The sequence below is a fragment of the Rhinichthys klamathensis genome, unplaced genomic scaffold (assembly GCF_029890125.1).
Source record: "Rhinichthys klamathensis goyatoka isolate OS25496 unplaced genomic scaffold, OSU_Roscu_1.1 h1tg000094l_1, whole genome shotgun sequence".
NCBI classification, from domain to species: Eukaryota; Metazoa; Chordata; class Actinopteri; order Cypriniformes; family Leuciscidae; genus Rhinichthys; species Rhinichthys klamathensis.
Genome location: NW_026606633.1, coordinates 1,013,139 through 1,025,582, shown reverse-complemented (window position 1 = coordinate 1,025,582; position 12,444 = coordinate 1,013,139). Strand labels below are relative to the sequence as shown.

Genomic DNA, 12,444 nt, shown 5'->3' with positions numbered 1-12,444 from the left:
GCGCGGTCATTGTTGATATGCTGGAGCACTGTCTATGAGCAGAATGGCGTCTAAGCGATTGTGGTGTTCTGTTCTTGGGTGTAATAAGGAACCCAGCAGTCATTTTAATGTTCCTAAATCCGAACCGCTGAAGACGCAGTGGCTAAGTTTGTTTTCGAAGGGAATATTCCCCACGAGCAACGTCAATGCTTTCATATTTGCGCGAATCATTTCTCACCAGACTGCTTTATAAACGAGCGTCAGTATAAAGCTGGTTTTGCTAAGAAGCTGCTCCTGAAAAAAGGATCGGTACCAGCTATTCGTGTTCCTGCTGAACCTCTAGAACAACTGAAGTGAGTGTAACGTTTTATTAAACTTTATATTAATATTTATATTAATCTTTGCAAATCGCTAACTGCACGCTTCACAATGAATGTGTTTACAGGTTTACACTTAGGGTACATTATGGCATGTTTTCTATGTATGATGTTCTCAATATAATTCATAATCCCACGTTTATACTGAACAACGCGTTATGGTTATTGTGTTACAAACGGTGTACGCACAGAACAGAGAGGCGGGGTGAGCAAAGCTCATTATCATTTAAAGTCATATGCACTGAAACGGCGTGCTGAAAACAGAGCTGTTTTTGACCAAGTAAAATAAGTGTTTTCTTACAATACTAATGAGAATTTTTAATTAAAGTATATTACAAACTTTTAATTTAGACCCTAAAGAATCATACTAGCTTGTACAAAAATGGCATTATATGACCCCTTTAAGTTACACACTTACATTAGTGCTAAAAAACATATTTGTCAGTAATTGAAAACAAAGATAGAAATATGTCACATCACTGTCACATCATAAAACCTTCCAACTTATTATTTAAGAGCTTCCCAAGAAGACTTGAAGGCAGCAAATCTGAGATTGTTGTGGATTTCAGGCGCACACTTACTTCATGCCAAAATCATCCTGTCCCACTGGCTCTCTCCGCTTGCTGTCATTCTTTGCTAGAAAGCCATCAGGAAGCCATAAAGTCCCATGCTTGCGTTTGCGCTTGGCAGCCAATACACCCAGCACCAAAATCAGCATGATGATAGCTGCAGCCACAGCAACCAGGTACAGAGCAGTAGGCATATAGGTAGGTTCATCTTCATCGCCTGAGGTCGAAGAGATTGGTAACAAAGATTATAAACAGAGAACAACATAGTGAAAACTACAATTGCATTTTGCTGTAGCCCTGTTTTGTCAGTTCACTTACTGCTCACAGAGTAGACGGGATACGGTAGCTCCGATTTCAGGTACTCGGCCGCTATGAAGGCCGCAGCCTGGTCTGCACTGGAGATGCATTCCTTTGAGTGCTGAGAACACTGTCGATTGTCAATCTCCAGGTGAACCTTTGATCTAAACCATGGAGACATCCAAAACCATGTTAATTTATAAAAATAAAAAATACAACAACATTAGGGTAAAGACAGTATTTAAATCTTTGGGCGAGGAACATACCCAATAACCTCCTTCTCTAGCTCTCGTTTTCCACGTTGCTTCATAGCGGCGATACCGCTTTGGATTTCACTCTGCTCAGTTCCATAGTATGGGTACACCATAGGTCTCTTATTCTCATCCAGCTTCAGTCGCAGGTTGGTGTGCAGGAGCGTCCCCAATGAGCGCAATAAACCCTTAAGGTCACCCATTAGCTCCTCAGGCTGCAACAGCACCACAATCACCAGTGTGCCATCAGCTAGCTTCGGAGGAGTGTCTGTGGCACAGTCCAGACCATCCCAGCCACATGCTTCTGTGTTGCAGCCCTGGTTACAATGACCATTGGCATAATGATCTGCACAGTATCTATCGTATCTATAGAGGAATTAGGGTAAATAGAGAGATAGATGGGAGTTATTCATTGCGTCACTGTGCAGAGAGTGCAATCAGTAGTACAGTAAACAAATGTCAAATGGCAATGGCTCAGACAGTATATAAATAATATACTGTTATAAAATATAAATATGTAATAATCATAATTGTGATTATGTGTTATCATCATATGTGTAATATTCTGATATATAACATCTCTATAATTTTTTTTATTTTTTTATGTTATTCAAACATTATCTTAGCAATTTTCCCAAAGAAGAACAGTGATCCTCTGGAGTATGAGATTTACACTGGGACACATACTTGCAAGTGCTTGCCGATGTACGATTCTGGCATTCAAAGCTGTCGAAGAGGCAGCCTGCATTGTTGCACTGTGGGTCACAGCGGCCGTTATGGAATAAGTTCCAGCAGGGCACTGGTGTTAGGCAGTTCTTCCAAGGCTTGTCCCAATGGAGCGTACAGTCGCCTCCATCCCACTCGCACTCTGGGTTCTTACATTGCGGGTCACATACTTTGTCTCCCGCCCGCTGTTTACACTCCAAATAAGGGCAGGAAGGTTCAATCGTTTGACAGGTCGGCCCACTGAAGCCAGGTGGACACCGGCAGCTGTTGGGATCATCTGGCATACAGGTGCCACCGTTGTGACACATGCATGGTTTGTTTGTGATTTTCTCACAGTACGGTCCAGCAAAACCTGTAAGACAGCGGCACTGCGGGCGACCCTTTATGTCCACACACTGTCCGCCATTCTGACAGCGCAAACTGGCACAGGGGAACATCTCATAATTGCCACAGTTGAAGCCAGTGTAACCCTGAAAGAGCCACACAGAGGGCATCAGATGTCAAAAATAAACCAAATCATGGCACTACTTTACAACTAAATGACTGGACCATTTACCAAGACAGCAACAGTGAGTGAATAGAGAGTAAAAGATTAGTTAAAAGAGGGAATCAGAGTTTCACTTCATACCTGATTTATGCAGCATCAGTCTTTAGTGCAAGCATGAGAGTAAGGAGAGAACAAGCAGCCATGAGAAAAGGAAACATTTTCACTCAAAGCAAAGCAGAGTCGAGCAAAGCAAATGCAGCCGTAAAAGGTTGTAAGAGAAATGTCAGAAAGCACAGTAAGAGGCATAATCGTTAAAATACCCTCCTCCACCTCTCAGGGATCAGTTTGTGGAAATTAGATAGAGGTTTTATGTATTTACAGAAGTTATGGAGTGCTTCAGAACGATAGAGGTTTTTGTCTGATATTACAGGTTTTTTAAATGTAGTCATATTGACCAATATTGGACATTTAATTCGGCATGCTCATTTTCTCTATTTTTACATTTAGATTGCCTTTGCCATCATCAAACACTTACTTTAAATTAATTTTTAAAAACACTACTAAATTAATAACAATGTTAACTGTAATTTTTTAGCAAATCTCAAAATGAATGTACATTTTCAAAGTGTACATTATAATGTTGTCATAACATTTAAAACAATGGTATTAGTATTTTATAATCAGGCATGTGATCAGGTGAAGACAAGAAAGAAGGAAAACCTTATTATTAATAACAACAATAAATATTACTATCATTATTATATTATTTTATTTTACAGAACAAAGGTAAAATTATAATGCTAACATTTATAGTTGCCTTAATTTCTTTGCTTTCAAACATTAAAACATTGAGGACTTAATGCTATGAATTTCTTTCTTCTGCTGAACACAAAGGAAGATATTTTGAAGAATGTAACCAAACAGTTGATGGACCCCATTGACTTCCATAGTAAGAAAAAAAATACTATGGAAGTCAGTGAGGTCCATCAACTGTTTGGTTACCGACATTCTTCAAAATATCTTCTTTTGTATTTAACAGAAGAAAGAAATTCATACAGGTTTGAAACAACTTGGGGGTGAGTAAATTATGACAGAATGTTCATTTTTAAGTGAACTATTCCTTTAAATACTCTGTAGTACAGAAGAGAAAAAAAAAAAAAAACGTTTTATTGCACATGCACACATTTACAGTATCGTTCAAAGGTTTAGGGTCAGTAAGATTTCAGTTTCAAATAATCAATATCCCAGATTGGACTGAGACGTAAGGTTTTTTAATATAAATTATATGGATAGTGTTTTAATGCATTTTATCATATCAATGCTTATTCATTCTCTCTCTCCTTTACGCCATAGCTCTTGTCTAAACAATGGAAAATGTGTGGATGGAATTAACCGCTTCTCTTGCCGCTGTCGGCATGTTTTTTTCGGGTCAGTACTGCCAGTTCGAACTGAACGAGTGTGACTCTCATCCATGTAAAAATGTAGCTTTCTACTCATCGAAGAATTCTGAAAATTATTAAGCAGGACAACTGTTTTCTTCATTGATAATAATAAATGTTTCATCAGCACCAAATCAGCATATTATAATGTTTTCTAAAGGATCATATGACAAAAAAGTAACGGCTGCTAAAAATTCTGCATTGCAGAATATATAGCATAAGAGACAAAAAAACATAAAAAAAACAGACCCCAAACTTTTGAATGGTAGTGTACATGCATATACATACTAACACTGCACTTACGGGTTGGCAGGTACAGCTGTATCCATGTACTGAACTCATGTTCATAGCACATCTGCCGTTGTTATGGCATGGCTTGGACTGGCACAGATCCACCATTAACTCACAGCGTTGCCCTATAGGGAGATGGAGAGCACAAGAAATTGTAAAAATAAGAAAACTGTTCATTCGAACCACTTTAAAATAGCAAGAATGAAACATTTAATGTATGTCTCTAATGAAACCTCACCAGTATAACCGAGACGACAGCGACATTGATAGTTATTAGTCAGCGGCACACAGTCGATGGTGCCAGATGGGTTGCAAGGTCCAGAACGACACTCATTCACATCTCCCTCACAATGCACTCCAGTGAAACCAGGAGGGCAGGAACAAGTGTACCGCCCCACACCGTCCACACACTGGCCGCCGTTCTTACAGCGTGGGCCAAACTCTGGGGCGCATTCATCCACGTCCACCTCACACTGCAAACCTGCAAAACAGAGAGGTTTTTGCAGAATTTGCATATCAGCGTTACATCTATGCACTAAACGTACAGCATTAGAAATCAGGCTTTTCAGGCTTTACCTTTGGTGCCAGGAGGGCACGCACAGGAGAAGCGGTTGATCAAATCAATACATGTGCCTCCATTCCGACAGGGACTCGACTGGCACTCGTCAACATCATATTCACAGTTCACACCCTGATAACCTGCTTTGCACTGATAGAGAAAGAGAGGTTTATAAAGTAGAAGATGTATAGTTTTCTCTATGTATTCTATAGTATTTCTATATACACCACCGTTTTAGTGTTCGGGGTCAGTAAGACATTTTAATGTTTTTAAAAGAAGTCTCTCATGCTCACCAAGGCTGTATTTATTTCATCAAAATACAATGTAGAATGTTTTACAATATTAATGTTTTTAATTTAAAATTATTGTTTTCCATTTAAAGATATTTTAAAATGTAATTTATTCCTATGGTGGTAAAGCTGAATTTTCGGCATCATTACTCCAGTCTTCAGTGTCACATGATTCTTCAGAAATGCTTCTAATATGCTGATTTGGCACTCAAGAAACATTTCTTATTATCAATGTTGAAAAAGTTATGAGCATAATATTTTTAAGGGAACCTTGATTTATTTTTTCAGGATTCTTTGCCGAATAGAAATTTATCTGAAATAGAAATCTTTTGTAACATTATAAATGTCTTTATAATGTAATTTTTCATCAATTTTACATGTCCTTGCTGAATAAAAGTATTAATTTCTTTCAAAAAACATTTTGTTTACTGACCGCAAACTTTTGAATAATAGCATATATCAATGTTAGTAAGAGAGATCAGTTGTACCTGGCAGTCATATCCACCCTGGTAGTCCATACAGGTCCCTCCGTTTCTGCAGGGGCTGGAGAGGCATTCATCCATCTCCTCCTCACAGTAACTGCCCATATAACCTCTCTGACAAATACACTGGTGTGTGTTGTCTTTGTCCATACACCTTCCTGCATGCTTACAGACCATGTCCACCGCCACACCTGGAGCACATCAAAACATACATTAAGGATTCAAAATACATATCACAATTACAGTAGCAGTGAAATTTGTGAGCTTGACTAACATTAGACTATTGTTTAATGTCTCACCCTTGCTAATGGCAACAGCCTGGCAGGACATGTTTGGGATGTCACAATACAGGCCTGTCCAGCCGTGCTGACAGCTGCATCTCCAATCCATCTCCTTCTGGATGCACGTACCCCCATTCAGACACTTAATCTGACTGCACACGTTCACCATTGACTGCAGAATGAAACCAGAGAAATTAATCTGACAACATAATTGTAGAACAATCACTTACTTGCAACCAAATTTCAACACAGCAAAAAATAATTTTATAATTACATTTGAGTGTCTTTTATGTATTTGCTGAGTTGAAAGATCATTTAATGGCAATTAAATAGCAGATCTTCCAGATTGTAGGCTTAAATCAACATATAGTCGCTGTGCAACATCAACCGTGTGTGTTTACAATCTAAGACTGAATGGACAGTATGTACCTCGCAGGTTTTTCCTTTGTACATAAGTGGGCAAGTGCAGTGGAAGGTCCCCAGACCATCTATGCAGGTGCCGCCATTTTTACATGGATGAGAGTCACACTCGTTCAGTTCGAACTGGCAGAACTGACCCGAAAAACCATGCCGACAGCGGCAAGAGAAGCGGTTAATTCCATCCACACACGTTCCATTGTTTAGACAAGAGCTATGGCGTAAAAGAGAGAGAGAATGAATAAGCATTGATATGATAAAATGCAATAAAACACCATCCATATCATTTATATAGAAAACTTACGTCTCAGTGCAATCTGGGATATCACGTTCACAGTTGATGCCGTCATATCCAGGCAGGCATTGGCATGTGTAGCTGTTCACATAGTCGCTGCAGTGGCCTCCATTCCAGCAGGGATTGCTGGCGCACTCGTCCACCTCCTCCTCACAGCGCTCGCCATAGAAACCAGCTCTGCACTCGCACAAGAACCGCCCTACTTTATCAACACAAGTTCCACCGTTACGGCATGGATCTGGAGAAGAGAGTGAAAATCAAAGAGATTAAATTAGATTGGTGTTTTCAAATTGGTCTCCAACAGAAAATATGAAAAAGATTTTAGAAGATTTATTTTGATCAAATTAAGATAATATTCGTATTTATTGAATCTGACATTATCTCTGATTTATAACTGGCCATTAGATGAATCACAATTCATTTATTTAACTGATAGCCATCAATCTGTTTGGGAATGACACATACTGGAGCTGCAGTCATCGATGTTGGTCTGGCAGTTGACCCCACTGTATCCAGGCTGACACTCACAACGGTAGCTGCCAACTGTGTTCACACAGTGAGCTCCATTCTGACATGGGTTCTTCTTGCACTCATCTACATCTTCTGTGCACTGGGCTCCTACACACATATACCAAACAGACACTCAGACATTTTGGATAGATTTTCATCTACTAATGGGTGCCATTTGATCATGGAAAAGGTGGAAAAGTGAAAAGACACTCTTGAGGAATAAAAGCACACAGACTTAAGGCACTTACCTTCCCAGCCGCTGTGGCAAATGCAGGTGTAGCTGGTGTAATCCAGGGATGGCTGACACCTCCCTCGTCTCTGACAGGGCTGAGATGCACAGGGGACCAACTTCTCCACACAGTGTCTCCCTGAGAATCGAGCAGTACAGTCAGTTATGGAAACAGTATGGAGTGGTTCTTAAAACAGTACCAAAATGTTTATTGTACAAAAGTAATCAAAAATGTCCTTGGAATCAAACATTTATATAATATAATTAGGGCTGTCAAAATTAACATGTTAACGCATACAATTAAGTTTTTCAGTTTAACATGTTTTTTAGTGCAATTAACCAAGCATTAGTTTTTTCCCCTTCATCCTTTAGCAAGCGTTACATTATAGGATCACGCTATCATTAATTCAAGTGCTTTTAAACCATTCAAGCGTGATAAGATGCAAAAACAGAACTTAAATCTGTACTGGTGCGCTGTCTGTGAATCTCCAGTCTGTGTGACAGACACACTCATGCATGCGCACAGAAAGCTGCTTCAGACAGCGCGGCGGCTGCATTGAGTTCTCTTTCACGCTTGAACGGGCAAATAACACAAAAGTATACCAAAATGCCCACTTTGTCGAGTATCCTCGTAAGCAAAGTCTTAAATTAGTTAAATAAAGTCTTAAATGAGTATGTGCATCATTAATTAATAATCATTTTAAAATATATTAAAATAGAAAACAGCTATTTTTAACTGTAATAATATTTCACAATATTATTGTTTTAACTGTCTTTGAAAAACTTTTTCTTTTTTTTCTTTTTTTTAATGTTACAGTTATACTTTAGTTTAGGGTCCAATTCTCACTATTACGGTAACTAGCTTTTAACTATGAGTTTTGCCTCAAACTCCTAATTACTGCTTATTAATAGTGAGTAAGGTAGTTAAGTTTAGGTATTTGGTAGGATTATGGGATATAGAATGTGGTCATGCAGAATAAGGCATTAAAATATGCTTTACAAGTACTAATAAACAGCCAATACCCTAGTAATATTCATGCTAATAAGCAACTATGTTAATAGTGAGAATTGGACCCTAAACAATTGTAGGGTTGTTGAAGTGTTACCAATCTTACCGATCACAAGCCATTGAACGATAGTGTAAAAAAAATATAATATGAAACATAGTTTGGGCGGAAATCTTTTTATCAAGCTTATATAATCAGACAAAAAAGTGTCATAAATGTTGCTCCTATAATTCAAATCAAGTAAAAAAAAAACAAAAAAACAAGTTAATAAAAACTGTACACTGTAACTGTAAATGTGTGTGTCACCTGTGTAAGGCAGAGAGCAGTAACAAATGTAACTGTTGACTCCATCCACACAAGTTCCCTGATTCATACAGGGGTTTGACTCACACTCATTAATGTTTATTTCGCAGTTAAAACCTGAAAGAGACAGGGCAAACCAGGGAGTTGGAGACAGAAATAAACGTCATTGTTACTCTGTTTAGAAAGGTAATGGACCACACGTCTTTACCTGCAAATCCACGGGAACAAACGCAGGTGTAGCCATTGAGATGGTCATTACAGGTTCCACCATTCTGGCACGGATTGGACTGACACTCGTTCTTCTCTCGCTCACAATTCTTACCCTCCCAACCACGCTTACATTCACAAAGGTACCTACAAATAGATAAGTTAGAGATATAAAAGACAAATGGCCATAGAAGCATATAGTTTATCCTAATGCACATTATCGGGCATCTTACGGCAATGCTAAGAAAGCAGTGTGTATTTGTCATGAATTTAGTGCTTAGAGTTCAAAAAAGTGCATCTCTTTACAGAAAATAACAGGAAATGTATTAAGTAGGTTGTGCAACGAACAATCATTATCAGTCACATTGACAAAATGGTTTGTAAGTTAAGGCTGTTCCTACCCGTCCTGCTGCTCATTACAGTCTCCGTGCAGGCAGGGCATGGGGCTGCAGTGGTCTGCACCTGAGTGACACAGAGGACCATGAGTCCCAAGTGGACACAAACACTGAAACCCGTTCACCTTGTCCACACACGTCCCTCCACTCAGGCACGGGCTCGAACTGCACTCGTTGATCTCCTCAGTGCATCGTTCTCCTAAGCCAGAGAGGAGAAAGAGTCATTAATGAATAATTACTGTTCGAATACATTCATTCTTTTGACCTTTTATTCAAAAAATGCACAAAAATCTAATCTTTCATTGAAGTAAAACAATTATAAATGGAGGTAAAATCTCATTATTAAAATAAAATATTTTCTTTAACACACATTGGCCAAAATTAATGGCACCCTTTTATTCAATACTTTTATGTAACCTCCTTTTGCCAAGAGAACAGCTCTGAGTATTCTCCTATAATGCCTGATGAGGTTGAAGAACAACTGACAAGAGATCAGACACCATTCCTCTATACAGATCCTTCAAATTCCCATGTTGATACACTCTCCTCTTCAGTTATCTATAGGATTCAGATTAGGGGACAGCAATGGCCATGGCAGAACCTTCATTTTGTGCTCATTGGCCCATTTATGTGTTGATTTTGATGTTTGTTTTAGATTATTGTCCTGATGGAAGATCCAACCACGACCCATAATAAGATTTCTAGCAGAGGCTGTCAAGATTAGATTTTTTTTTTCCCGGTTGATACTTGATAGAATCCATGATGCCATGTATTTAAACATGATGTTCAGCAGAAAAATAGGCGCACAACATTAAAGATCCAGTAGTATATTTAATCGTACACATGAATTGAAAAACTGAATATGCTGGAGTTTGTTTTTGAATTAGTAGGGGATTTTCTTTTAACTTAGTTAGATTTTTTTATGGGGGATTTCTAACCCCAAGACTCAACTACTTTCTGCAATTCTCCAGCTGGGATCCTTGGAGGGTCTTTGGCTACTTGAATTATCGCTGTGCATTAAGACCACATTGACACGCGACCGCTTCCATGCAGATTCATAACATTTCCTGTTGATTTCTTAATTATATCTGATTATTCCTGAACTTCTTAATTATTTCTCTGATGGTGGAAATGGGAATTTTCAATTACCTATTTTCTTACATCCACTTTCTATTTTGTGAAGCTCAACAATCTTTTGCTGCACATCAGAACTATATTCTTTGGTTTTACTTGTTGTGATGAATGATTAAGGGAATTTGGCCTTTGTGTTTCCTCATATTTATACTCCTGTGAAACATCATGTTCATGGCTGGATAATTTCATGTTCCTAGTCACCCTGGTGTGCTAAAAATTGTAAATATGAAAGGGAATATACTTAAGATATATTTATCTTACAAGAATTACTAGGGCTACCAATAATTGTGGCCAATGTGTATTAGAGAAAAACATTTATTTCATAATATGATCGATAAAAAAAAATCATTAGTTTTACTTTAATGCAAGGTCCGATTTTTGTGTGTATATTTTGAATGTACGATCAAAAGTATAAACAATGCAGATTTATTTTCATTTATTTTTTATTTTCACATTCAGTCCATTTGTATGTGTGTATTTATGTATGTGCGTGAACAAACCTGTGTATCCAGGTTCGCATACACATTTGTACTCGTTGATTCCATCCTCACATGTCCCGTGCTGGCAGGGATTACTGGCACAGTCATCTTGGTTAATCTCACAGTTCACGCCTATGACAAATGATAAAATATTCAAAGGAAATGTAGACAGGTAAATAAAAGGGAACCGGTTTATACAGCAGACTTTGAAAAGTTTCTGAAAAGTTTTAAAGGCTGCTGTATGTAATGATGGGTTTTTTTCAGAGTGTGTTTGTTTTTGTATGTATGGTTTATAACAAATGTATACAATGACATGGGTATTACAAAGTAAACATGGTTTACAAGGACACTTCCTGTGAATAGAGGAATGGGATAGAATATACAGTTTGTACAGTATAAAATCCTTTATCTACCTATGAAGAGTCCCCGTAAACAACATATACAGGTATGAGTGTGTGTGTGTGTGTGTGTGTGTGTGTGTGTGTGTGTGTGTGTGTGTGTGTGTGTGTGTGTGTGTGTGTGAAGAGAGAAATTGTCCATCAGAGGGGTTTAGTGAGCTTTGTGTTGTCTGTCAGACAGTGTTACTGAGGAAAACAGGATTTTTCTTACTTTATTTAAAGGGGTCATATAATGGTACATGCACTTTTACAAGTTGATTGTACTGAAATGTGTGTTGGCAGTGCCTGTACACAAACATCATATAATGATAAAAATCCATCCAGTGGTTTTGTTTTAATCTCCTTATATGTTTTCCCCTGCCTCAAATCAAGCCGTTCGTTTTTGTGACGTCAATAAAACGGACGCCACTCCCACGACTGTTGATTGACGGGAGCGTTTCAACACAGACCCGCCCTCGCACATGAGGTAGCTGTCAATCATAGTCTGCGCGGCGCGGACCGGACCGGCGCGGTCATTGTTGATATGCTGGAGCACTGTCTATGAGCAGAATGGCGTCTAAGCGATTGTGGTGTTCTGTTCTTGGGTGTAATAAGGAACACAGCAGTCATTTTTAATGTTCCTGAATCCGAACCGCTGAAGACGCAGTGGCTGAGTTTTGTTTTCGAAGGGAATATTCCCCACGAGCAACGTCAATGCGTTCATGTTTGCGCGAATCATTTCACACACCAGACTGCTTTATAAACGAGGGTCAGTATAAAGCTGGATTTGCTAAGAAGCTTTGCTAAAAAGGATCGGTACCAGATATTCGTGTTCCTGCTGAACCTCCAGAAGAACGGAAGTGAGTGAAACGTTTTATTAAACTTTATATTAATATATTAATCTTTGCAAATCGCTAGCTACACGCTTCACAATGAATGCGTCTAAGGTTTACACTCAGTCAGGGTACATTACGGCATGTTTTCTATGTATGACGTTCTCAATATAATTCATAATTCCACGTTTATACTGAACAACGCGTTATGGTTATTTTGTTATTGTGTT

At 38.5% G+C, this 12,444-nt stretch overlaps 1 protein-coding gene across 1 annotated transcript in view; it reads right to left on the bottom strand.

Annotated features, from left to right (window-relative positions):
• notch2 (notch receptor 2) overlaps window positions 1-12,444 on the bottom strand; it is a 71,392-nt gene that overhangs the window by 6,312 nt on the left and 52,636 nt on the right. The window contains exons 12-28 of the mRNA XM_056252334.1: window positions 11,026-11,136; window positions 9,398-9,590; window positions 8,998-9,143; window positions 8,793-8,906; window positions 7,499-7,618; window positions 7,206-7,358; window positions 6,750-6,978; window positions 6,458-6,659; window positions 6,047-6,200; window positions 5,754-5,938; window positions 4,993-5,125; window positions 4,655-4,897; window positions 4,429-4,541; window positions 2,161-2,669; window positions 1,489-1,839; window positions 1,244-1,386; window positions 938-1,142 (exon numbers count right to left, since the gene is read on the bottom strand). Of these exons, the coding sequence (XP_056108309.1) occupies window positions 938-1,142; window positions 1,244-1,386; window positions 1,489-1,839; window positions 2,161-2,669; window positions 4,429-4,541; window positions 4,655-4,897; window positions 4,993-5,125; window positions 5,754-5,938; window positions 6,047-6,200; window positions 6,458-6,659; window positions 6,750-6,978; window positions 7,206-7,358; window positions 7,499-7,618; window positions 8,793-8,906; window positions 8,998-9,143; window positions 9,398-9,590; window positions 11,026-11,136 (3,304 nt within the window). The remainder of the gene's footprint in view (window positions 1-937; window positions 1,143-1,243; window positions 1,387-1,488; window positions 1,840-2,160; window positions 2,670-4,428; window positions 4,542-4,654; window positions 4,898-4,992; window positions 5,126-5,753; window positions 5,939-6,046; window positions 6,201-6,457; window positions 6,660-6,749; window positions 6,979-7,205; window positions 7,359-7,498; window positions 7,619-8,792; window positions 8,907-8,997; window positions 9,144-9,397; window positions 9,591-11,025; window positions 11,137-12,444) is intronic.